At 57.7% G+C, this 26173-nt stretch overlaps 2 protein-coding genes across 5 annotated transcripts in view; both read left to right on the top strand.

Annotated features, from left to right (window-relative positions):
- Positions 1–20821, top strand: part of LINGO3 (leucine rich repeat and Ig domain containing 3) — a 28240-nt gene extending 7419 nt beyond the window's left edge. For 2 of the 3 annotated variants that reach the window (XM_039696824.1, XM_039696823.1), the window contains exons 2-3: positions 6916–7019; positions 17434–20821. In XM_039696824.1, coding sequence (XP_039552758.1) covers positions 17467–19281 — 1815 coding nt within the window. In that variant the 5' untranslated portion in view covers positions 6916–7019; positions 17434–17466 and the 3' untranslated portion in view covers positions 19282–20821. Of the gene's footprint in view, positions 1–2005; positions 2075–6915; positions 7020–17433 lie in introns of all 3 variants that reach the window. The other variant, XM_039696822.1, reaches the window with a different exon arrangement.
- Positions 20822–24914: 4093 nt separating this feature from the next.
- The window catches only part of PEAK3 (PEAK family member 3), a 4330-nt gene continuing 3071 nt past the window's right edge, over positions 24915–26173 (top strand). Inside the window, exons 1-2 of one of the 2 annotated variants that reach the window (XM_039696839.1) lie at positions 24915–25092; positions 25654–25991. In XM_039696839.1, coding sequence (XP_039552773.1) covers positions 24941–25092; positions 25654–25991 — 490 coding nt within the window. In that variant the 5' untranslated portion in view covers positions 24915–24940. Of the gene's footprint in view, positions 25218–25653; positions 25992–26173 lie in introns of both variants that reach the window. The other variant, XM_039696840.1, reaches the window with a different exon arrangement.

The raw sequence follows: 26173 nt of genomic DNA, 5'->3' as shown, positions 1-26173 counted from the left end.
GTGTGGGTCTGGGTTCTTATCAGGGGATGGTGAGCTCTGTGCACAGAGCAGGGAGACAAAACAATTCCTGCTCTAGCTGGGGACCAAGGACAAAGGATCCAAATCTCAGGCACAAGAGCATCAGCAACATGGAATGAAGAGAGAAAAACAAGGATGTGACTTCATAACCTAAAGCTGGAATTGGACAATTAACCCCAAGATGCAAATGGAGCAGAACTGATAAAAGTGAGAGACCCCATGAGCGGTCGTGCATTTTGTGACCATTTTGGTTCATCTTGGGTGCAGCCCTGGCTGGGCTCTTGTAGTACCCAAAGTGGATCCATTGAGGCCTTTTAATAAATCCCTGTTTTATTCTTTAGCTCTGTCTAACCTCTGTTCCAGGTCAGCCTTCACAAGGCATCAGAAGAGTTGAAGGAATCATTTCCAACCCCTTCTCAGTGCTGCAGCCAGAGGAGCAAACCATGAGGGTGTTTGATGCTTTTGGCCTCTTTTTCCAGAGGGTCACCTGGGCTGACCTTCCCCGTGCTCAGGACAGCTGGACACCAACCCTTCAATATTGGCACAAGGAGCAATTTTGTGTTTTTCCATTTAAATCTCATTTGAAGGCAAGTCCATCTGGTTCCCTCTGTGCTGCCAGAGGAAAAAAGGGCTGTTCTTGGGTCAGTTTTCCACAGGGAGACCCAGGAGAGGCAGCGTGGCCCAGGACTTGTGCCTGCTGGGGGGCTGGGGCAGGGCCCCTGTAATTGAACACTAATTAGGGATGGAAAAGGAGCAGAACCCTGCAACTGCAAATGGAAGGTGGAGTGACATAAGTGAGAGAGAAACTGTGACCTTTTTTCATAAGCAGGAATATTAACCAAGTGTGACTAATGGAGTGGGGAGAAATAATCCTGCCTTCATTACTCCTTATTCCAGAGCTTGGTGAGGAGTAGGAGCCTTGGGCTGCTCCCAGGGAAGTGCAGTGGGTGATGCCAGCATCCCTCCCAGCCGTGCCCCATGCTCTGGGAGTCATTCCAGGAGTTACCATGGAGGTTGGACCCTCCAGCCCAACCAGGGCTACAGCCAAGATGAGCCAAAATGGTCACAAAATGGACACCTAGTCACGGGGGTCTCTCACTTTTATAAGTTTTGCTCCATTTCTGTATTGGGGTTAATTGTCCAATTCCAGCTCCAGCCCATGCAGTCCCATCATTCTTGTTTTTCTCTCTTCATTCCATGTTGCTGATGCTCTTGTGCCTGAGATTTGGATCATCTGTCCTTGGTCCCCAGCTGGAGCAGGAATTGTTTTGTCTCCCTGCTCTGTGCACAGAGCTCACCATCCCCTCATGTGAAGCCCAGACCCACACACTAAAGCAGCACAGAATCTGAAAAATAGAAAAGCCAAAACCTGAGGCATCATTTCCTGAGGGAAAACAAATTTCAGGGTCTGACCTCTTACCTTCAGGGTCACTTTTACATCAAGCACCAGCCTTGTAGCAAAGCAGTTTGGCACCATTGCCTTTCCCTGCCTTGCTCAGCCTGCACCAACATCTGGAAACCTCTGGAAATCCAGGTGCAGGTTGTTGCTGTAGCAGTGACAAATGGGGCTGTGTTCTGTTGGGTCAGGCTCATCCAGCATCAGACAGTGCTGCCGGGTTTTTGGGTTTCTTTCCATGCCCTGAGGGTCTTTCTGGCTCAGGCTGTTGCTGCCCCTGAGTTCACGCTGGGCAGAGCTGTCCCTGTCCCTGTACAGGGATCACCCCGTGGCCTGGGGACCTCTCCCTGCTGCCTCAGTCCTGGCTCAGCTCTCTCCACCTCAGTGATTTTCCCAAGACTCTTAAAAAACAGACCTTTTTCCCCCTCTGTTTCATTTCTAACAGCTCTGCCTCATTTCTCCCTCCATTTCTCTCCCTGGGGTCGTTTCTGACTGTGCCCCCAAAGCTCGGAGATGCTGTCTCCCTGCAGTGGAGCTGAATTCCTTCTCCTTCCTTGAGCATTTTCCAAATTTTCCCATTTACTTTTGCAGAAAGAAACTCTTTGAGGGCCTGTCACTGAGAGAGGATTTCAAATGAGCAGCCTGTGACACCTCCCCATGGTAATGTGTCATTTTTGTTGTTGATATTTCAATAACTAAAGGTCAGCTGTAAGCTCAGCTGGCTGGGAAATCTGACATTAATTACACTAATGAGCAAAAGTCTCTGGCTTAATGCTCCTGGATACCAGGGCTGTGTGACACTGGCTGGATCTGGGCACTGTCAGGTGTCCTGGGATCCACAGAATCATCAAATCCAAGAAGATCCTGAGCTGGATCCCTCAGGGATGCTCAGGGCAGCCCCTGTCCCTGCACAGCCACCCCAACAGCCCCACCCTGAGCAGCCGTGGCAGCGCTGGCCAAACGCTCCTGGAGCTCTGGCAGCCTTGGGGCCGGGACCATTCCCTGGGCAGCCTGGGCAGTGCCAGCACCCTCGGGGGCAAGAACCTTGCCCTGAGCTCCATGCCAAGCCCTGCCACAGCTCCAGCCCTTCGTGGGCTCCTGGCCCTGGCCCAGAGCAGAGCTCAGCCCCTGCCCCTCTGCCTGCCCTGGGCAGGAGCTGCAGCCCCCAGGAGCCTCCCCTCAGTCTCCTGTGCTCCAGCTGAACGAGCCAAGGGCCCTCAGCCGCTCCTCAGAGCCTTCCCCAGCTCCGTGTCCCTCCTCTGGGCACTCTCCAACAGCTTTGGATCCTTCTGATCTCATGGTGCCCCAAGTGCCCCAGCCCTGGAGGTGAGGCTGCCCCAGTGCAGAGCAGAGTGGGACAGTCCCTCCCTGGTCCTGGTGTCCCCAGGACAGGGTGGCCCTTCGGGCTGCCAGGACCCAGCGGTGACTCAGATCCAACTTGCCCCTGACCAGGACCCCCAGGGCCCTTTCTGCAGTGGTCTGAGATGAGCCAGATCTGCTGTGATGCAGGGAACAGGTGCTGTGCACATCCCGAGGGATGCTCCTGCCTTAGAAGAGCTCAACTTGGGCACCTTGGTCTGGTTCTCTGGATGTCTGCTGATTTCCAGGACATCTGGGTCCTGTCTGGCTTTGGGATTTGCTGCTGAATTTCTTTTTTCAAGGGGATCCCCTGTGCAGAACTGGAAGCTCCTTGATGGAGAAGCAGGTCCCATGTGGTACCCAGGGAGAGGGGAATCCTCTCCTGGCTCCTCCACTGAGTAGCTCAAAAAAGAGTTTAAATGCAAGTTTTGAGTAAAGCACAGGAGCAGAAAGTGACAACAACGCTGGTGGCACAAACATACAGAGAGCCAGGGAGCTGTGCTGCTGTCACCACGTGGGACCAAAGGAGGCTTTAGGCACTTCACCCACGTGCTGGTGGGTCCCCTTTCACAAGGATTAAAATGTATTTGCAGACAAAACCCCCGGAGGTAACCTGACACAGAGGTTGCTAAGTGACCTGGGAGCTGCCAAAAACAAATGCCAAGACCATCAGCTCATTCCCAGGGCTGGGAATGACGGACTCACCTGACAAGCCAAGCTCAGGTGGTCTCTAAGTGAGCTTCAATTCCATGTTCCCCATGCTCAGGCAGGATGGGAGTGAAACCTCTCAGGGAGGGCAGGAGAGGCTGCTCAGGGCAGGAGCTGAGCACGTTTGGGCTGACTGCAGTTTGCTCTCTGCAGGTCTGCAGTAAATACATGGCTGTGTCCAGCCTGCTGGAATTGGATTGAAATTTTACCTTCTCCATCCCCAGAGCTGGAGCCAGCCATGGGGAGCAGCAGCTGGGCTGGTGTGGTTGGGGTTTACCCTCAGGTGGTGCTGGTTCTGAGGGGAGCCTCCTCCATCCCTGCTGGAATATTTGAGTCCCACACATGGTGCTGCAAGAGAACCAAACCCACTTCCCTCCCAGTTATCCCATGTCCCAGGACTGGAGCAGCCCCAGGGATCCACAGCAGATCTCTGGGCATCAGCCCCTGGAGCCCCAGTCCCTCAAAGCACACACACTGCGTCCCCTGGAGGCAAATTCCTCCTGGAATTGCACCAGCTGTAGTTGCTGGAGGTGCCACAAGCTCCCCCCTGCAGGTGCTGAGGTGAGTTCAGGTGTTTCTGGATCGTTTCTGCATCTCAGGGCTTGGTCTGGGTCACTCTTGCTGTTACTTCAGGTGCTGGGTCAGAGTGTGCTCCAGCTCCCTGTGCTGCAGGGCACGTTCCTGAGGAGATGGGATCCTGCTGGGATCCTGGACCTCTCCATCCTGATGGGATCCTGGGCTTCTCCATCCTGCTGGGATCCTGGGCTTTTCCATCCTGCTGGGATCCTGGACTTTTCCAGCCTGCTGGAATCCTGGGCTTTTCCAACCTGGTGTGCTCCTGGACTTTTCCAGCATGCTGTGCTCCTGGGCTTTCACATCCTGCTGGGATCCTGGGCTTCTCCATCCTGCTGGGATCCTGGGCTTTTCCAGCCTGTTCTTTTCCATCCTGCTGGGATCCTGGGCTTTTCCAGCCTGTTCTTTTCCATCCTGCTGGGATCCTGGGTTTTCACATCCTGCTGGGATCCTGGGCTTGTTCAATCTTCTGGGATCCTGGGCTTCTCCATCCTGCTGGGATCCTGTGTTTTCACATCCTGCTGGGATCCTGGGCTTGTTCAATCTTCTGGGATCCTGGGCTTCTCCATCCTGCTGCCAGCCCTGAGCTGTCCCTGTTGCCAAGCCCTACCTCCTGGAGGGGCTGGAGCATCCCCTGGCCCCGGCAGGGAGCTCTGGTGTGCCCAGAGCAGGGAATTTGTGTTGCTGTGGGGGGTTTAGGGCTGTTCCTTTATTGGGGAGTGTCCCTGACTGATTCTGTGCATCCCACATGGGATTTGCACCCCTGCCACCCAGGGACTGGCTGGGGTGAAGGGCTCAGTGTATCCCACTGACACTGGGACCTTCTGGGAGCTGGGACTGCAGGTCCCTGCTGTGCCAGGGAGAATTCTGGGTCCCTCAGGCAGGGCAGGGAAGGAAGGCAGTGTGGAGCAGGGAATGAGCTGGGATTGCCAGGCGTTGGTGCAAGTCCTGCAGCCTCACAGCCCCAAGGGGCCTGGGGGTGAGCAGAGGTGTGGAACCCTCAGCCCTGTCCCTGCACGTGAGCCAAATCCTGCAGGTTTGGAGGGAATTCCTCTGACTTCGGGGTGGTGCTGCTTTCCTGGAGGAATTTTAGCTTTTCCAGAAGCTGGGCACTGACAGTTCTCTGGGAACCCCAAAAGGGAGGGTTTGCCCACGTGGACAGCCCTGGGTTTCTCAGGAGCACACGGGGATGGAGAGCTCCACCCCCCTGGCATTCCTGGCTCTGGGATGTGCCAGGGATGTGATCCCTGTGCCCCCAGGGGACAGGGGTGAGGGAGGGAAAAGACATAACTGAGGATGGTGTTGCAAAAACAAAAAAGGATTTGAGAATTATGCTGCATGATATTTACAAGAACAAAACCCTCTTGTTTACCATCTTTTGAAAAAAAAACAGTGCTGTTATACATGAGTTTCATCCCCAAATACAAACTCAGAGGTGCAGACTGTATCTATAGATCAGGCCCAGCTTTGTTTACCATATTTTGAAACAAAACAGTGCTGTTATACATGAGTTTCATCCCCAAATACAAACTCAGAGGTGCAGACTGTATCTATAGATCAGGCCCAGCTACACAGAAATTATCAGAGGTACCATGACCTATATTAGCAGATTGACATTATACTTTTTTATTAATAAAAAAATTTAAAAAATCAAGATAAAAAATCATTCCTGGGTCCGGGATGTGCCAGGGGTGTGATCCCTGTGCCCCCAGGGCTGGCTGCTGCTGCAGAGCTGACTCCTCATTCCCCAGCGAGACCCTGCTGTGGAAATCTCCTTTGCCTGAGGCTCCCCAAGCCTTTCCCAGCAGGAATTACCCCGGTCGCTGCTGCCCAGCCCAACCCCACCTTGCAGACCTGAGTGAGGGCTGCAGCAGGCGCAGAGCAAAGCTGCAGCAGCAGTGTCCCTGTCCCTGCGTGGGTGTGCTGAACAGGGGACGCTTGAGGCTCTTGGGCAGGATTTCCACACAAAAGGAGCTATTTAAATTCCCTCTTTCTTTGCAACAGGCAAATTAAACTTGATCCAGAGAGCTCAAAGCAATTCGGTAAAACCACAGCAAATCTTTTGTTCAGCATTAGTGCTGGGAGCATCTCCCGACCCCCCCAGGTCCTCCAAAATGCCCGGGGAGGGGGCACGGGGCTGGGGGTCCAGCCAGGGGCACTTCTGCTGCCACGTTTGGGTGAAATCTCCCCAGATTCGAGGCCTCCTGGGCAGTGGGCACCCCCTGGGTGGGTTTGGTGCCCTCCTGCAGTCCCTGAACGTGACTCCCCAAAGGCACTGCCGTGTCTTCCCTGCTCCACTCAGAGCTACCCAGGCAGGGCTGGGCTCGGACAGGTGGGGAGAGGATCCTTCAGGGCACACAGTGTGATATAATTTTATATTCATATAAAATAGAAATATATTTGTGTGTTACAAAATATACATATTATAAAATAATAATATTATTATATTTAATAATATGTATTACTCTACTTTATATATTAATATATATTTTGTATCATAGTTATATTTAGTACATTAACTATATTATTATATATAATATATGTGATGCATTATATAACATAAGAAAATATAATAGATAGTGTATTTTATATATAATATATAGTGAATATATTATAAATATATTTCATATAAATGTATAATATTTCATATAAATATATAGCACTTCTATATTTACAGATAAAACCAGGCAAGCTGCAGTGGTCAGGTCACTCATCCAGCTGGAGCAGCATGAGGATGCTCCCTCTCTCTGGGGAGTGCCTGGGTGCCACATCCCTGGCCTTTGGAGGAGTTTATTTGGGATTTCTGTGGCAGACACCGAGGGAAGGTGACTGACAGTGCTCTCCTTGTGCTTTCCGTGCAGAGGAGCCGAGGCTGGCAGCACTGGACACTCCACCATTTGAACATGCCCAGGCTCCAATGCCTCAGCAGATCCCGATGTCGGAGCAGCCCTGGACCTGCAGAACGGTGAGGCTGGGGGCAGTGCACTGGGACACTCAAAATCCAGCTCATTTTCACCTCGTGGCCACCCCTGCGTGGTGGCATTGGCCCCCTCCGTGTCCCCACCTCCTCGTGCAGCAGGAGCACTCGGCAGGACCTTGGTCCCCTGGAGCAGCAGGGAGGGCTCCAGCTGTTGTCACCACCCCAGAACGAGCCAGGAGTAACTCAGGCAGAGCTGTGGTGTGAAACTCTGAGCTGCTGAGCTCTGGATTGGTGGCAGGCAGCGGGGACCCCAGCCTTGGTCACTGCTGGACCCTCAGCCAGGATCCATGTGCAGCAGTGGTTTGGGTTTGGATGGATTTCCTGGGATTTGGGAGTTCATCAGCTCAGAGGGGAGCTCTGGAGGCTTTGCCCCTGCTCTGCTGTCCAGATGCCAGACAGGGAGTGAAGCCACACGGCCCTGCCGTCCCCTTTCCCTTCCCCCATGGAGATTTCTGGCTTTTGGGATCCTCTTGGGGCTGCACATGGGAAAGGAGCTGCTCTCCCGGTGCCCCGGCCCCAGCTGATGCCCCGCAGCCACAGATCTGGGACTGACGCCAGCATGTCTCACTCCAAATGTCACCGCTGCCACATCAGTGTCATCCTCCAGCCCGGGGGGGTTTGGGGGTGGCACAGCTGGAACCCCCCGGGCTCTGCTGGGCCCCTCTGGAGTGTGGGCAGCGATGCCCGGAGGGATCTGTGCTGGGCAGGACCGGGGTCAATCCCCCTCTCCCCTCACCCTGGGGTGAATCCCCCTGTCCCCTCCTTTCTCCTTGGGGTGAATCCCCCTGTCCCCTCCCCATGGGGTGAATCCCCTGTCCCCTCTCTCTGGGGTGAATCCCCCTGTCCCCTCCCCTCCCCATGGGGTGAATCCCCCTGCCCCCTCCCCTGTTCCCGGGGTGAATCCCCCTGTCCCCTCTCCCTGGGGTGAATCCCCCTGTCCTCTCCCCATGGTGTGAATCCCCTGTCCCCTCCCCATGGGGTGAATCCCCCTGTCCCCTCCCCTCTCCGGGATGATCTCCGGGGGTTGTCCCGTTCCCGGCCCACAGGGAGGGATTGGGATGTCAGGAGCCGTTTCACCCTTGTAATGGCATTTTGCTCTCGCTGCTCCCATGATCATAATCGGGATGGCAATAAAATCTCCAATGAAGCAGCAGCTGTAGACAGATCTTAAAAAATGCGCTCAGGCCGGGACTGATGCTGAGCAGAGCTGGGAGGGGGAGGGAAAGCTGTCACTCCGTGCTGCTCCTGGCTGCAATTCCCACTCCCAGCAGGGTTTCCAGCAAATCGGGGGCTCCACCTCTGCCCCCTTTCCCCCCTGCCCCCGCAGAGCTCCGAGCTGGGCTCTGCAGAGCTGAGCCCTGCTGGGACCGGGCTGCTCTCCAGCCACAGCTGCCTGTCCCTGCTGGCCTCGGAGCAGGCAGCTGTCCGTCAGTCTGGCCTGTCAGTCTGCTCCACTGCCCACACGTCCAGCAGTCCAGGGGGATTAAAAGCCTCTGGAATGATGGATCCCCCTGCCGAGGTGCAGAGGTTGGCTGGGAGCAGCCAGGGCTCCGGGCCCCCTCTGCAGAGGGCAGCTGGCCCTGCTGGGCACCCCTGCCATGGATGAAGGCTGCCATGGGGCTCAGCCCTCGGGAGCAGGGTCCTCCCTGTGGGTCAAGGCTGCCAAGAGCCATTGTTTCATCCAGGAGCTCCAAGGGGTGGCTGGGACTGCCTGACCGGTGTCAGCACAGCTCAGGTGAGGGATTAGGAGGAGATTTTGCCATCAAAGGTCCAGCACTGGCAGCCAGTGACAGCGATCAGGGTGTGATTTATGTGCCAGCCCCCTGAGGGGCCCAGGCCAGCCTTACTGGAGTGCTGAGCTTAATGAACGAGCTGATCTAACGAGGGCTGGCATGGCTGGGCCGGCTGGACAAATGAGGTCGTGTGCTGGGGCAAAGCCCATGGGAGGCAGCTGGCACTGAAATCACCAGGAAATCACTGTCCAGCAGCAGGGCAGGGCTCTGCTGGGCACTGAAATCACCAGGAAATCACTGTCCAGCAGCAGGGCAGGGCTCTCTTGCACAGTGAAATCACTGTCCAGCAGCAGGGCAGGGCTCTGCTGGGCACTGAAATCACTGTCCAGCAGGAGGGCAGGGCTCTGCTGGCACTGAAATCACTGTCCAGCAGCAGGGCAGGGCTCTCTTGGACAGTGAAATCACTGTCCAGCAGCAGGGCAGGGCTCTGCTGGGCACCACTGGGCAGACTGGGACCAGTGCTGGCACTGGGGGGTGGCTGCACGTCAGCATCCCAGCGCTCTGCACGCCCCCGAGCAGCGTCATCATCGTCATCCATCAGCGCTCTGAAAGGTGCCTAATTACAGCCTCTGCTTTCCTGTTCTCTTATTCATCCTCCTGCCCCAGCACCTCCTTTGTTACTGAGCTGCTGGGCTGAAGCTGCCTGGGTTGGAGCAGTGAAGGCACAGGGTCCCTCCCTGTGACAAGGTCTCACGTCCTCCCTGCTGCTCAGAGCCCCTGTGGGTGATTTGTCCCCCCCAGCAGGAGGGGACACCCCCAGAGGTGTCCCCACCACCCCTGGTGCCGTGCCTGGGGATGTCCTGCCTGGTCATTGCTGTGTCCCCTCCCACGTGGCTTCAGCCACGCTGCCCTCAGTGCTCCCAGTTTGCTCCCAGGCTGTGTTTCGGTGCAGAAGGTGAGGGATGAGCTCAGGAGGGAGGCAGGATGGGGAGGCAGCTGCAGAGGAAGGAGCAAATTCCCCTCTGTCATGTAATGCTCTGCATTTGTGTCTCTGTGGGGGCAGGAGCCCTTGCCAGGAGCTGGCCCTGCTTTTCTCTGCCTGTGGCTGTGCCTGGCTGTCACATCTGTGCTGCTGGGGCTCTTGTGGGCTCGTGCTTTGTACATCCAGCAGCCACAAATGTCATGTGCACTTTACAGCTGAGGTGCCAGGACAGATGCCAGGGGTTTGGGTTCCTTGTCCCCGCTCCCAGGCTGGGGACAAACCTGACACCAGGCCAGCTTGGCCAAGTGGTTTGGATGGGCACCTTTGGGCTTGGATGGGGACTTTGGCAAAGCCCAGCTTTGGTGGCAGAGGACAAAGCTGGGTTTGCAGTGGGAGTCTCCTAGACCTGGGCTGTCACCCTGCTGCTGGGGCCTCTCCTGGCTGAGTCTGTGCTCAGGGACAAGGACACCATGGGGCTGTGGCCAGCACCTGGTCCTGGTGACAGACTGGGATGGGACAACACCAGCAAGTCCTGGCACTGTGGGCCATGGGCTGTCACCCTGCAGTTGCCTCCCAGCCCTTCCTCATCCTGCCCCTGATGTTAATGGGCTTCTGCAAATTAAAAGTTCTCACTTGAACCCTCAAAAAATGAGCCCCTGCTGTCCATGCAGGGACCAGAGCCACTGTGTGGGGCTCGGCTCCAGGGTTCCTGGTGGCATGAGTGGAACAGCTCAGCGGCAGCTGGGTGGTCTGGGATGCAGCTGAAGAGGGGGAGTCAAGCTCAGCCTCTGCTCCGGTCCAGCAGGTTCTGAGGCTGTTGAGATCCGGGTCAGGTTCACTCTCAGCCACCATTTCCCAGCAGCAGAGATTCAGCTCTGACTGGTGTTCAGCCAACCCACCTTGGGTGGAAACGAGCCCAGCACCCACCTGCCCTGCCCCCTCCCCTACTTTTAGAAGAGTTATCCACTTTGGTAGAGAAATAGAGATGCTCATGGAATATTAAACACCTCCCTAAAGCCCCTGTTGCTGATGAGTGGCTTCTGCTCCTCATTGCCTGGTGCAGGCAGTGACCTTTCAGAAATGTTGTACGTTGTGGCCGTCTCTAAATGTCTCCTCTCCTGGGAGCATCTTGTGGAGATAGAGATTCAGACATGATGTCTGTCAAGAAGAAAAGCAGATTGCGGCCAATCTGGGGCTGCCTGTGCAGTGTTGCCTGGGCCACGTGCTCGGGAATCATAAGGTTGTCTCTAAAAATAAGCGGTGGCTTCTTTCGGGTCGTCTCCTTGGTGCCGTGGCTCATCAGGGAATCCTCGGTGCTGGGGTTTGCGAGGGCTGGGAGTTCCCACGTGGGAGAGGAGTGGAGAGTCCTGTGGCCACGGCTGCCGAGGACTTGGGATGGGATCCTGGGGTGGGAAGACACCATGGAGACGCCAGGTTTGCTGGGAAGGAAGGGCAGATCCTGCCTCCCTGGGAGCTGCCCTGCGACCTGGGGCTGCTGAGCAGGAGGAGCCTCGTGAGAGGCAGCAGCTGCCACTCACCAAAATAACTCCCTTCTGTGGAAGCTTTTCATGTTCTCCAGCCGTTCCTGAAGTCACGCCCGGGGATGTTGTGTGGTGACCCAGACACCACCTGGCTCCTGCCCAGGCAGCTCCTGCCACGCTCCCCTCCCCGCTCCTGTGCCTTGCCAGCAACATCTGCTCTGCCCGAGCAGCCTTGAGGGGGACACCAGGGTGACATCAGGAGCACGGCCACCACAGGGCTGTTGGGGATGGCCCCTTGGTGGCCTGAGGAGCCTCAAGGTGTTCACCAGGTCCTGTGGGGTGGGAAGATGCTCTGTAGGGACCCTGAGGGTGCCCTCGGTGCCCACCCAGCCATTGGTGCTCCCTCTGCTCCTCCAGCCCTGCCCTCCTGCCTGCCCAGCCCAGCCCTGACCCAGAAAAGTGTGCTGAGAGCCACAGAGCCAGGAGAATTTGTTTCCCAGCCAGCCCCTGATGGGATTAGGAATAACTCTCTCCTGGATAATTCTCCATTAGGTCTGGTGATTTATTTCCTTCCTTCTTACCCCCAGCTCTGTCCTGCTCTCCCTGTTTCAGCTGGATTATTTATTCTCATGCTTGGTTTGCTAATTGCCTGATCACCAGAGCTGAGGCTTGGCCACATCCCTGGCCTCCTTTGACCCTCCAGTTTCTGCCTCTTTGTTTCTGTCTCAGCTCTGATTTAATCCCCTCCACGCCCCAGCATAAACCAGGATCTTTCTGCTGCCCTGTGCAGAGGGAAAAACCTGCTGGTATCACCCCAGGAGCCAGGGAAGGTCTGAGGGATGCTCCTGAAGCTCCTCCCCATCACCTCTATCCTCCCCATGCCCCCCTCTCTTTTCTGGGGTTTTTCCAAGCTCAGGGTGGCTCCAGACCCACTGACTTTGCAGACTCAAGACAAGGGCTAAAATAAAGCTGCAGGAGCTTTTGGTTTGTTTTTGGAGGGTGGCACAGGTCACCTTTGGTCCTCATTTCAGTGCCCCTGGGAACTGTGCTCTGCTCTGAGCTGCAGCAACAGCTGGAAAAACACAGTTGGATTCCCTGTCCTCACATTTGGGCATCCAGCTGGGCTCTGCCAGCTCTGAACGATGCCAGGACACCTCCCTGGGGATCCCCAGCAGCCCCTGGGGCCACCATCAGCGTGGGTGGTGTCACCAGTGAAGCAGACCCCAGGGACCCTCATTTTTTTCCATTTCAGCCTAAAACCATAGAGGGGAAACGGTGTTTTTGGAAGGTGTGACTGAGGGCTCGGGGTTTTCCAGCAGGGAAGAAGAGGCAGACGTCTGGACGGGCTTTGGCACAGCACTGGGGCCTGGGCTCCTCTTCAGGTCTGGAGGAGCTGTGTCCTGGCGCAGCTCTGGCTGCAGTTTTCCCTTCCCCATGGGCAGAGCTTGGAGCCAGGGAATTGTTGGCATCAGCATCCCGAGTGCCCCGTCCTCTGCTCCGAGCCCCTGCCAGCAGCTCGGGGAGGCTCGAGCCCACGGAGCCTGCTGGTCCAGCAGAGTCTGTTCCTGGCAGTCGGGATCTCATCCTGCTCACAGCCCAGCACAGGGGAGCACACAGGGCTTGTCCTGGTGGAGAGTCCAGCAGCAATCCTGGCAAGCTGTCAGGGAGCAGGGGAGCACTGCAGGGCTGCTTGGACACTCCATCCAACCCCAACCCCAGCCCCATGAGGGGCTGAGTAGGGTGGCAGTCTGTGAGGGTGCTGGCACAGCCCAGCATGGTTGGCATTGCCTTCCCTGGCACGGAGCTGGCTGGGGACAGCAGCCAGGGAGCAGGGATGGCGTGGGGACACTCAGCTGCCAGGCAGGGCTGGCTGCCGGCGAGCGGGCAGCGCTCGGGGTGTTCCCAACAGCACTTGGCTGCTGCTGGTGTTTGTAGAAGCCCTCTCCTGTCTCATGCCAAGTTTGGGATGCACTGGCACTGGCACAAGGCGCTGGCAGCTCCCTGATGCCCATGTGACAGAGCACTGGGGTTGTCCCCCCGTCCATGTTTTCAGGGTTGGCATCCCACAGTCACTTTCTGCTCCATTTGCTCCCTCCCTGCTTTAGGTCTCCATCCTCTCCTGGGGTTCCCTGCATCCCTGGGAAGATGCAGCAGCATCCCCTGGCTGCCCCTGGCCCCCACCATGGGCCTGGAGCAGCAGCAATGGGTGCTGGAACAAGAAGAGCTCAGCAGGAGCATTTTACATCCTGCATTTCAAAGGAAGGATGATACAAGACCTTGCTCTGACTGAGGTGTCTGGGCTCATGTGATGTCTGAGCAGGAAATGACAACCTGGGCTGATTTTTTGGTCTTTATTCACAAAAAGGGAGAAATAATAGCAGCTGAGGAGCAGTTAATCTTGGAGGAGCTGGCAAGGCCAAGCTTGTGCCAGAGGAGCAGGAGATGTTTGAAGAGTGGAGAGGGAGCCAAATCCCACCTGCAGGAGTCGTGGAGTCCCAAAATGGTTTGGGATGGAAGGGACCTTAGAGATCATCTCATTCCACCCTCTGACATGGGCAGGGACACCTTCCACTGTCCCAGGCTGCTCCAAGCCCTGTCCAGCCTGGCCTTGGACACTTCAGGGATCCAGGGGCAGCCACGGCTTCCTTGGGGAGCCCCAAGCCAGGGTGGCTGGAGAGCAGCACTGCTCTGTGCTGCTGGTGCCTGGGACAAAACAGGCTCAGTGGTCACAAATCTTGGTGGGGGAGTAGGGAACGAGGCAGGGAAGGCTCCAGGGGCTCACAAAATTGTCAAATTGTCCAAAATTGCTCTGCTCTGCTTCTCCCATCGCAGCCCCTCAGCCCCGGGCTTTGCTGGCTCTGTCCCCAGTGCTGCATGCAGCAAGCTTGTTATTTTTAAAAACAAATTAAATGAGGAGAGGAGCCTCTATCTAGGCCTTGCTCTGGATCTTAATTGCCCTGGCTCCCCAGGGGCCGGGCGAGCCCGGAAAGCGCTGCACCATCGCCGTAATGAGCTATTAATGAACAGCCCGGCTCCGCCCGGCACGGAGCGGGACCGCGGGTCCCGCTGTCCCTGCAGGGCCACAGCGGCCGTGCAGCTCCTCTGCGGGGTGTCCTGGGGCCGGCAGAGACCCAGCCTTGCTCCAGAGCTCGGCTCTGCCTGGGCTTGCAGGGAATGGCTCATCCAGCTGTGGGGTTTGCTGTGGGGTCAGTGGAGCATCCATGGCTGGGGCTGGGGGGCAGCAGGGCTGGCTGTGGGCAGGGAAGGTGAGCCCAGGGCTGGGGGGCAGCAGGGCTGGCTGATGCTCTGGCTTCTGGACAGGGAGGGTGAGCCCAGGGCTGGCTGTGGACAAGGAAAGTGTGCCCAGGACTGGCTGTGGACAAGGAAAGTGTGCCCAGGACTGGCTCTGGACAAGGAAAGTGTGCCCAGGACTGGCTCTGAACAGGGAAGGTGAGCCCAGGGCTGGGAGCAGCAGGGCTGGCTGATGCTCTGGCTCTGGACAGGGAAGGTGAGCCCAGGGCTGGGAGCAGCAGGGCTGGCTGATGCTCTGGCTCTGGACAGGGAAAGTGAGCCCAGGGCTGTGTCTCCCGCTCTCCATCTGCCAGGAAAAACAACTCCAGTGGAGCTGGAGCTTTGCTTAGAGGATCAGGTGGCCAGAGTAGGAACCAAAAGTGGAGTTGGGTTACTCCAGGCTCATCCATAATGAACACGGGGCAGAGGCTCAGGCAGGCAGGGGAAGGGCTGGATCCCCCCAGGGCTGGCAGGGAGGGATGGTGGGCACGGGGACACCATTAAAGGGGCTCCAGGGCACCTTTATTTAGTGTAGAGACTCTGAATAGGGTGAAAGAGTGTCACAATAAATGGGGAGGGTTTTGTCCTGTGGGTTTGCAGGTCGTGTTTGGTAGCATTCCTTCCCATGCAGCCCCAGGGCAGAGCAAGAGTGGGGCCTCCAGAACCAGGGGGACCAAGGGGAGCTGCCCCCAGCTCACCCCAGAGCCAGCTCAGTTTCCTGGGGCCACCAGCCAGGCAGAGCCTTCACAAAGTGGCTCTCCTGGAAGGCAGAGGCTGCCAGGCAGCTCCAGTGTCCAGGTGGCATTTGGGGACCTCCAGTCCCCAAAGGGGGTTTGGTGCAAGGAGTGAAGCTGAGCAGTGCTGGAGAGAGGGGAGAAAGGGGCAGGGGCAGCAGTGGTCCCACCCCCTGTCCCCCAGCTGCATCCACAATCCTGTGGTTGTGTGAAATGGTGACACTTCCCTCTTGGTTTGATTCATTGGAATAAAAAGGGAAAAGTGGCAAAATTAAGACGCTCACACAAAATAAAAGAAAAAGGTGTCACAGAATCAGAATAGAATTGGTGAGGTTGGAAATCCCTCAAAGACCATGGAATCCAAGCCCAGCACTGCCAAGGACACCATTGTCTCTCAGTGCCACATCCCTGTGTCTGTGAAAGGTCACAGAACCCTGGGGTGTCCTGAGGGGAAGGGACACACAGGGACCATTGATCCCAGCCCCTCTCCCTGCACAGCCACCCCAACAACCCCCCCTGAGCATCCCTCAGAGCGCTGTCCAAACGCTCCTTGAAGATCCCCCATCCTTCCAAAATTACACTGAGCAATAGATTTAATCCCAGAGATTGCTCCTCTCTGATAATGGGGTCAGGACAGGAAATGACCCATGGAGATGGCATCCTTCCCTGGGACCTGAGCACTGAGAGGCAATGACAGCCCCCTGAGGCTGTCCCATGTGCCACCAGCCCTGGGGACAGGAGGGAGGGTGACACCAGCCTTTGGTGTCCTTTATCACACAGTGGGTGTGAGGAGCAGGACATGCTGGGCTGGGCCAGCTCCTGCTGTCCCTGCTCTGTGTCACCTCTCTGGGGGATCTGGGTCCCCATCACTCTCCTCCTGTCACCCCCTAAGCCAAGCAGCAGCCACCTCAAAATGGGCCTTTTGGGGACCTTTTGGGCACTGAGGAGCTGCAGTGGCACCGAGGTGGAGCACTGCAGCCACACCTCGATGGCCTTGAGCAGCCACAGATGTCACATTGTCCTCTTCCCTCGGCCCACATCCCGCTGGGCTCCCACAGACAGGTTTGGGGTCACCCCAGAGGGACAGAGGGGGTGTGAGAGGGGCTCCCTGGAGGTCAGAGGGGCTGGAACCAACCCCCAGGGACTGCACCCCAGTTTGTCCCAGTGCCATGGGAGAGATGGGACAAAGCCCTCCATGCTGGAGGTGGCAGTGGCCCACTCCCTGCACCTCCCCAGGGGTGGCTCTGCTCTTGGAACCCCCAATAATCTCTTGCCAGGCTCAAAAACACCCCGCAGCTCCCCAACCGAGCAACTTTGCCACTTAATTAGGTTAATGACTGTGCTTCATTAAGGAAAGGCAGCTGAGGAGTTTTCGGTGGTGTTTCCAGGCAGCCTGGCAGATTTGGGGCACGGATGGGGACAGGGAGCGGGAAAGGGGAAGCAGAGAAAAGGGAAAGCAGCAGCAAAGTGCTAATCCCTGGAAAGGAGGGCAGCCGGGGCACGGCCGCGGCTCGGTGTTAATCCCTCCTCGCAAAGATTGTGCCTGGGGCTGCCTTAGTCTGTGCTCCAGAGGAGGGGACAGGGACAGGGACAGGCTCGATGTGGCATCGAGCATCCCCCGTCCTATGGGACCCCTCCAAGCCTGGGGCCTGGGGATGGTTTGTGCCCCTGGATGAGACCTCACACCAGGAGCACAGGGAATGGGGCATCCCAGCTGTGTCACCAGAAGGAATGGGGCATCCCATCTGTGTCATGAGTTGGCACCGTCTCTACCAGCATCTCTTTTCTCCTGCCCTGCTCTTGGGGTGTCTGTGCACTATCCCAGGGTGCTCACCACCCCCTGCCCATTCCTGCACCATCAGGGGCACAGGGATGGCTGAGCCAGGGGGAGCAGAGGCTCAGGTGTGGGTCTGCAGCCCTGGCTCCTCTCACAGACCTCTCCCCCTGCCTCAGTTTCCCTGTTCCAGTGGAGAGTGAGGCTCGTTGATCCCAGCTTGCACAGGGCAGGATCCCCAGCTTGCACAGTCAGTGAAAGGGATCCAGAGGTTTCCTGGAGGTACCGGGGCCTCATCAACCCCACGGGCCTGGGGAGCAGTGTCCAGTCCCAGCTCGCAGACGGGTGATCCCTGGGGCTGGTAGGACCTTGTCCCCGCTGACTCGGCTCTCTCTCTGTCGCAGGCGCACGGCAGAACGGCAGTGAGCCCCTAGACCATGCCCCACACAATGACATGGTGGCTCCCGGTGCTGGCCCTGCACGTGGTCCTGCTGTCCCCGCGGGCGGGCGCCTGCCCCGCGCGCTGCGAGTGCGCCCCGCAGCTGCGCTCGGTGCTGTGCCACCGCAAGCGCCTGACCGCCATCCCCGAGGGCATCCCCACCGAGACCCGCGTCCTGGAGCTCAACAAGAACCGCATCCGCTGCCTCAACCCCGGCGACCTGGCCCCGTACCCGCTGCTGGAGGAGCTGGACTTCAGCGAGAACATCATCTCCAATGTGGAGCCCGGCGCCTTCAGCAACCTGTTCAACCTGCAGACCCTGCGGCTGCGGGGGAACCAGCTCAAGCTCATCCCCCCGGGGGTCTTCACCAAGCTGACCAACCTGACCCTGCTGGACATCAGCGAGAACAAGCTGGTCATCCTGCTGGACTACATGTTCCAGGACCTGCGCAACCTGAAGAGCCTGGAGGTGGGTGACAACGACCTGGTGTACATCTCCCAGCGTGCCTTCTCGGGGCTGCTGGGCCTGGAGCAGCTGACCATTGAGAAGTGCAACCTGACCTCCATCTCGGCCGAGTCGCTGTCCTACCTCCAGAACCTGGAGGTGCTGCGGCTCCGGCACCTCAGCATCTCTGCGCTGGAGGACCAGAACTTCAAGAAGCTCTACAATCTCCTGCAGCTGGAGATCGACAACTGGCCACTGCTGGAGGAGGTGTCCCCCACCAGCTTCCAGGGCCTGAACCTCACCTCGCTCTCCATCACCTACACCAACATCACAGCCGTGCCCGCCGCTGCCTTGAGGAACTTGGTGTACCTGCGGTACCTCAACCTGTCCTACAACCCCATTAGCACTGTGCTGAAGGGCTCCTTCAAAGACCTCATCCGGCTCCAGGAGCTCCACATCGTGGGCGCTCTCCTGGTGTCCGTGGAGCCGCAGGCTTTCTCTGGCCTGAGACAGATCCGGCTGCTCAACCTCTCCAGCAACTTCCTGTCCACGCTGGAGGAGAGCACCTTCCACTCAGTCAACACGCTGGAGACGCTGCGGGTGGACAGGAACCCCCTGGCCTGCGACTGCCGGCTCCTCTGGATCCTGCAGCGGCGGAAGACGCTCAACTTCGACGGGCAGCAGCCCATGTGCTCCTCGCCACCCGAGATCCAGGGCAACGCCCTGCGTGACTTCCCGGACTCGGTGCTCTTCGAGTACTTCACCTGCCAGAAGCCCAAGATCCGGGATCGGAAGCTGCAGCACGTGACGGCGCGGGAGGGGCAGTCCGTGTCCTTCCTGTGCCGGGCCGACGGGGAGCCCGACCCCTCCATCGCCTGGGTGTCCCCCCAGCACCGCATGATCACCACCCGCAGCACGGGGCGGGCCACGGTGCTGCCCGGGGGCACCCTGGAGATCCGCTTCGCCCAGGTGCAGGACAGTGGCACCTACATCTGCATCGCCAGCAACGCCGGTGGCAACGACACCTACTTCGCCACGCTGACGGTCAAGGGGCGCCCGGCCGACGGCGCCCACCACGCCAACCGGACTTTGTACCTCAGCGACTTCAACGACACCTTCCACAACAACACCCAGGTCTTCTTGAAGTTCACCCTGGACCTCAAGACCATCCTGGTCTCCACGGCCATGGGCTGCATCACCTTCCTGGGCGTGGTGCTCTTCTGCTTCCTCCTGCTCTTCGTCTGGAGCCGCGGTCGGGGGCAGCACAAGAACAACTTCTCCGTGGAATATTCCTTCCGCAAGGTGGACGGTCCCACCACCACCACCGGCCAAGGAGGGGCCAGGAAGTTCAACATGAAGATGATCTGAGCCTCTCCCAGAGGAGAACTGTTTTCTGCAGCCCAGCCCTGGGCACGGCCATGGCAGGACGGGGTTGGGAGGGCTGTGGGAGCACCGGCCGTGTCCTGGGGCTGGCAGAGTGACCTTGCTGTGCTGGGACATGGCTGGAGACAGAGGTGCCACAGGCCAGCAGGGTCAGAACCTCGGGGACCTCAGGGTCAGGGAGGGATGACCCCGATGTCTCAGCCCTGTGGAGAGCCCTCAGGGCTCAGGAGCTGTCCCAGGAGCTCCTGATGTAGCGAGGTTTTTGCTACCAACTATGCATTTCTTGAGCCAAAAGATCAGCAGTGTTTGGGCCTGGGAGAAAAATGCTTCCTGTTTTCCCCCCACCCTTTCCCTTTTTTTGTAAGGGACTCTTCAGAAAACTTTCCTGGTAGTTGTTTGTGGTTCTTTTCTTGTTGTTGATGGGGGTTTTGGTCCGAGTTTTTTTTTTAATGATTTTTCCAAAAGACATGTCTTCCGGGGCAATGCGGGACTGGGGAGGTTGTGCCAAGCTCGGGGGTCCCCCAGCCCCTTGGCAAAGACAGACCCCCCTCTCCCGGGCACAGATGTGCCTTGAGAGCTTTTCATCCGTGGATTTAAGATCCAGCATCTGCCAGTGTGGGTGCCCGGGGACGCTTCTGCACAAGCAATAATAACTCTCCAGGGCCAGGCTCTGAGTAGGTGTCAGCAAGAAAAAAAAGGGAAAAAAAGGCAAAATGAGGCCAAGATCATTAAAATCGCGAAGAGTGAGCCCAGGGTCCTGCAAGCCTCCCTGTCTCTGCATCCACCCAGTGGGGGGTTGGGATTCCTACGGGTTCAAAAGGCACTTTTGGGTTAATTTTCTTGGAGTTGCAAAGCCAAAATCTGCAGGAGGGCAGGACCTGGCTCATCCTGTGCAGGGAGGCCCCATGGCCCAGGAAAGAAGAGGAGAGAAAAGCTGGGAAGAAGCAGTCCAGGAGAACATCCTGGCTGACACCTCCCTCTCAGATCCTGCACCCTCCGATGCTGAGGACCACGGGTCAGTGTCCCTGGGGCTGCTCCTACTGCCACAGGGGTGGTTCCTGCCTTCCCATCCCACCCCTTCCCAGGCCTTGCCCTGGCTCTGCCTCAGGGTGTGGATTTTTGTGCGTGGGAGAAGGAATGAAGCTGGAATGGAAGAGCCTGGATGTGACCTGGAGGATGCAGGGAGTTCATTGCTTCTTCCTCATCTTCCTCCTCCCATGTGCACCCGGGGGGTTGCTGCAGGTCCCACCTCTGTCCCCATTCCTGCAGGGATATTCCCCACCTGGATGTCCCATCTCCAGCCAGTGATGGTCAGGCTGGGAGCTGGAGGGGGCAGCTGCCATTCCCTGATGGGCATCCCGGAGCGGCACCGGAGCTTCCGAGGGGTTGGGAGCTTTGTGGGGCACAAGTGGCTGCTCAGAACATCCCACCAACCCTGTTCTGCTGCCACAGGGTGCCCCCATCCATCCATCCATTCATCCATCCATCCATCCATCTATCCATCCATCATCCATCATCCATCCATCCATCCCTCCATCCATCCATCCCTCCATCCATCCATCCCTCCATCCATCCATCCCTCCATCCATCCATCCCTCCATCCATCCATCCCTCCATCCATCCATCCCTCCATCCATCCATCCCTCCATCCATCCATCCCTCCATCCATCCATCCCTCCATCCATCCATCCCTCCATCCATCCATCCCTCCATCCATCCATCCCTCCATCCATCCATCCCTCCATCCATCCATCCCTCCATCCATCCATCCCTCCATCCATCCATCCCTCCATCCATCCATCCCTCCATCCATCCATCCCTCCATCCATCCATCCATCCATCTCTCCATCCCTCCCTCGGGTCTGGCTGTCCCTGTGGCCCCGCATGCCCGGTGCCCCTCGCCCCCAGCCGTGCATGCCGTGTCCTACCAGGGCCCTGTTTGGTGTCTGGGGTTTTTTATCCTTGGGAAGGGGGTGGGAGGGTGGGGAGGGGGTCGGGCATGGACCCTCACAGTGGGAGCAAAGGGCAGTGCACACCTGGCACAGTTTTCTATGTTACGAGCATGTGAGATGTATTTGTGAGCAAAACAAAAAAAAAAAAAAAGGAAAAAAGGGACTTTTGTGGCTCATTTGGGTTTTTCTCCCCCTTTTCTTCCCCATGTGCCTTGATAAGAAAAGGCAAAATCAGTGGGCAAAGCCTGAGCAGGAGCTGGGAAGGGCAGGAGCACCGGAATTCACACCTCGAAGCTCTCCAGACCTGCTGCAAGCTGGGAAGCCCCTGGAATTCCAGCAGACCTTCCCCCCTTCCCGGGGCTCTGCTGGCATTTGCAGCCCCTGAGTCTGTCCCCACCATCAGTCCCACAAACCCCACACAAACAATGTGAAACCACCTCCCAGAGGGTACCAAAGTCCATATTAATAACTAATAAATGATTAATGCATGTGTGCTAATGAACTGCGGCTGCTATTAATCAATTATTAATTATTAATGCAGGGTTTAGAAGGATGTGCCAAAAGTGGAGGGTGCAAAGGCAGCACCTCAAGTCCTGCTTGCAGGAAAATTTGGGTTGGGGGGGTTAAAAGGAGTCACCCCAGAGTGCACATAGGGAGCCAAATCCCTTGGATGGGGCTGGAAAATCGGGCACGTGCCAGGGGAAACTGAGGCACGGGGGGCACTGCAGTGGGGCCGTGGGGCAGGAGCCAGTGGGGGGAGGAGGGGGTTCCTCCTCCACAGAGTGACCCTCCCAGTGCCCTCCCCATGCCCCCAGCCCCAGGGTACAGCCTGGGCCCCCCAGGGCCACCCCTGCCCTTGGCACAGCTGGCACCGCTGTCCCCACCACGGGCTCAGCCAGCCCAGGGTCCCCTTGTCCAAAGAGAAAGAGAAGCTGGGGGAAAAAAAAGTTATGGAAATGGTGCCTTGGAGTGTTCTGTTCCAAGAGATTACAGAAAGTCCCAAGTGCTGCCTGGAAAGATCAGACTCAAACTGAGCATTCCCATGGACCAGGTCATCCATTCCAACTGCAGGAACTAGCAAAAAAAAATTAAAAAGCAGATTTTCTTGGTCTCTCTATATATTAACACAATTTTCTTGGAAATTCCGAACAGGAGCACATCCCCACTGAAACACAGATATTTTAAACCATTCCATCCGCTGATTTTCAGGGTAAAAACATCATTATTTTAACCTGTTACCCTTTGGAGAGGCCACATCCTGTGAGCTGCACCTGCCATGGGGCAGTGTTATGTTTGCACCAGTTTTATGTTTGAGGGGGCCACCTGTCCTTGTGTCCCCCTCAAAGGGGTCGCTGCCCCTCCCCAAACCCCCCCGGTGTCCCTTTGCCAGGCTCAGTGTCCCCTGTCCCCTGCCAGCCCCGGTCCCGGCTGTCCCAGCACGGACTGGGCTGGCACTGGGAGCAAAGCAATGCCTCCATCTGATGGAGAAACGAGCCCTGGGCAATTCCAGCCCGGAATTCCAGCCCCCCCAAACTCCCTGGGGGCCGGGGGGGCTCCCAGCTCCCTCCCCACCACCCGAGGGGGGTGACCCTGGGTGCCAAAATAACCGCGAGGCTGCAGCCCCCCGGGGCTGGGCGAGAGCTGCCGCGGGAGGGAGGAGGAAATTCGGGTTTTTTCTCTCATTTCCTGCTTCAAGATGCGTTTTGTGGCACAGGGAGGTGAAGGGTCGAGGTTCCAGCTCCTGCCTGTGCCCGCGGGTGTGGGGGCACCGTGGGAGCCGGGACTGAACCCCCTGCTCCTTTTGGGGGTGGCTGCAGGATGGAGATGCTGAGAGAGCACCCAGGGGGGTTCAGTGCCCCAGGGATCAGCCCTGAGCTGAGCACGGAGCATCCCCACAGCCCCCTCGGGCTGCTGAACAATGTCATGGGGGAAAAAAGAAAAAAAATAATAATTTTTAAAAAAGGAAATTAGAAAACTGCTATTTTCCAGCAGCTGCATTTAAAGATCCTATCTCCCACTGGGAAGAGAAACCAATTTCCTTACAAAGCAAAAAGGCTGGAGCTAAGAAAAGCTTCCCTGCATCAGTCCCCCAAATCCAGGGAAAAAAGGGCTCAGCAGCTCCTGGACCAGAGTCTGCAAATGCTGTCAGGGCCATCAGGGCCGTGTCCTGCAGCTGATTTATCCACCTGGAGCAGGCAGCAGAACCCACCAAAGGATTCAGGGATGCTCCATTAAATGAGAATTTTGCAACAGGAAATGACTGTCCTTGTTAAGGGCTTGGGTGGCTTTTAAACTTGGCATTTTCTCCTTGGTTGGAATAAGACAAATGAGGAATTTCACAGCTAAAAGGCAATTCCTGGCTGCCCGTCTTTCCCTGGCCACTTCCCTCTAGCTTGGCAGGGTCACAGGCATGGCAGGAATTCTGTAATTTTGTTCCTACCATTTTCTGGTACTTCTTAAAGGTAATTTTATTCATTAGGGAAAAACAGTGATGCTTCTAACAAGTTTTTTTGTGTGTGAGGCTGGGCAGGCCCTGGCTTGGGGTGCCCAGAGCAGCTGTGGCTGCCCCTGGATCCCTGGCAGTGCCCAAGGCCAGGCTGGGCAGGGCTGGGAGCAGCCTGGGACAGTGGGAGGTGTCCCTGCCATGGCAGGGTGGCACTGGGTGGGCTTTGAGGACCTTTCCAACCCAAACCACTCTGGGCTGCTGGTGCAGTATGGGGTGGATGCAGATTGTCCCCTCCCAGAGCCCTGCGCCTCCTCCCTGAGCTGGATCCGAGCATGACTCAGCCCCACAGGATTTTTTATCAGCTCTCACACACGGCCTCAGCACCCAAAAACAGCCCCAGCCCCAGCCAACAGCCACAACCCCCGCTGGCCTGGGAAATACAGAAATAAATACACGGGGAGGGGGCTGTGGGCTCCCAGCACCCTCCCAGTCCCACCCCAACCCCCAAAGCCCTGCAGAGGTGCCTGGACCCAGGGTCCTGCTGTTCTTGGGCTCAAGCAGTGAAATTTTCTGTTTTCCTCATGGAAACCCACATTTCCCAAAGGCTGATGATCCCAACCTCGCTGCCCCCAGGAGAAATCCCTGCAGCTGCCTTCCCACAGCACCCACAGTGGCACCACCGGTGACTCAAAGAGTGAATGGAAGGGAGGAAATATTGAAATATTTGGGGTTTAGTGTGTTTAAAAAGTGAGTTCATGCTAGAGGGGACAGACACCAATGGGAGGATTTTTTTTCCAGCTGAGTTGGTGCACTTTGAGCTTCTGTAAAGCTCTGGGAGACAAAAAAAAAAAAAAAAAAGGTTTTTTTCCAAGGGCTGGGCTTCTGTTGTGCAATGGCTGTAGGAAATCCCAGCAAAAAGACAAATCACAGATCAAAAAATATTCTGAGTTGGAAGAGCAGCACAGGGATGATCAACTCCAGCTCTGACAGGAACTGAACCCACAACTTGGTCCAAGGAAGAAAATGAAAATATTCCTCCTTGCCAACCCCCCCAGAGTAATAACCCAGAGGAAGGGGAATTAATTCCGTGACTTGAGGGGGGTTTGGGAGGGCAAACCCTTCTTCAGAGCAGCTGCCACCCTTAAAGCCGTGCCTGGAGCCATCCAGGAAGGAGGAGCAGCTGGAGGGACACGAACGCACGGGTGGCACTGACGGTGACACAGTGACCAGGGCCGGGGACGGGGCAATGCCAGGGGGCTCCGGGGCTGCTGGGGAGGGAGGCCAAACCCCGGCTGAGCTGAACCCGGCTGAGCTGAACCCAGCTGAGCCAAGCCCCGGCTTCCTTCAGCCGAGCACGGAGCAGGTTTTGAAACCACATCCTTCCTGGCCTTGCACAAGGTGAGCCCCGAGCGCGCCATGGGCAGCGCCAGGAGGGGCTGGGATGGGCAGCGGGAGGTGCTGCGGCTCCGGGATGTGCAGCTGGAGCCCCGCGGGACCCCCTCCCTGCCAGGGACACCTCACAGGTACCGGGGGCTCTGCAAAGGGGAAGGAGCAGCTCAGCACGGCTGCTGCCCCGAGCCGGCGCTTTGTGGGGTCGCGGGGGGCACTGGGGAGTTGGGGGCACCGTCTGGGGTTGCTCAGCCAGAGCTGAGCTTTGAGTGTTCCAGCAGCACGGGGAGCTTTAGGCAAAGCCACCGTGGTTTTGGTGGCAGCAGGGTCAGAGCCTGGTGCCAGGACGGGGAAGTGAAAGCAGCGGCTCCAAGCCAGCGCCCTCCTCCTTCGGGCTCCCTCCCCGTGCCCAGACCCCTGTCCTGTCCCCCAGGCGTGGCTGGGGGTCTCCAAGGCCTTTCCTGCTCTTGTCCCACACCTCTGCCAGCGTTGTGTCCTCCCTGGGGTCACCCAGCGGGGACCAGAGGTGGCACATCGGGCCCTGGGCACCCACGGGTGTGTCCCATGCAGGTGGGAACCAGCGCGTGTGGAGCCACCGGAGCATCTCCCACCCCCAGGATTTCCCAGTGCGGCAACTGGAGCCACTGGGCCGCCAAACTCCCCGTGTTTCTCCCCAAAACCGCCCCGCCAAGGCTCCCCAGGCCGCTGCTTCCCCTTTTCTGCGCGTTCCTCCCCCGAGCCGGCCCCGGAGGCAGCGGGAGCCGCGGGGGTGACGCCGGTCCCGGCTCCGCGCAGCGCCAGCCTGGACCCGCCCGGCCCCGGCCCCGGCCCGGCCGCTGCCATGCCGGACACGCCGGGGGGCTGCCCCCCTCGGCCCCCCGGCTCAGCCCTCATCTACAGCAACGTGGGTGAGTGACCTCCTGACCCGAGCTGCCACCTCGGGCGGTGGCACTGCTGTCCCTGTCCTTCCCCCTGGTGTTGGGTGTGGCTTTGGGGCTGGAAATATGCAGGGGGCAAAGAACAACGTGCTGTGCTTCCATCCCACCCCACCCCATCCCATCCCACATCACCCCATCCCATGGCAGGGTCA

This window comes from Passer montanus, unplaced genomic scaffold (genome assembly GCF_014805655.1).
Source record: "Passer montanus isolate IOZ18808 unplaced genomic scaffold, ASM1480565v1 scaffold114, whole genome shotgun sequence".
NCBI lineage: Eukaryota > Metazoa > Chordata > Aves > Passeriformes > Passeridae > Passer > Passer montanus.
This window is presented reverse-complemented; position numbering and strand designations above follow the sequence as displayed.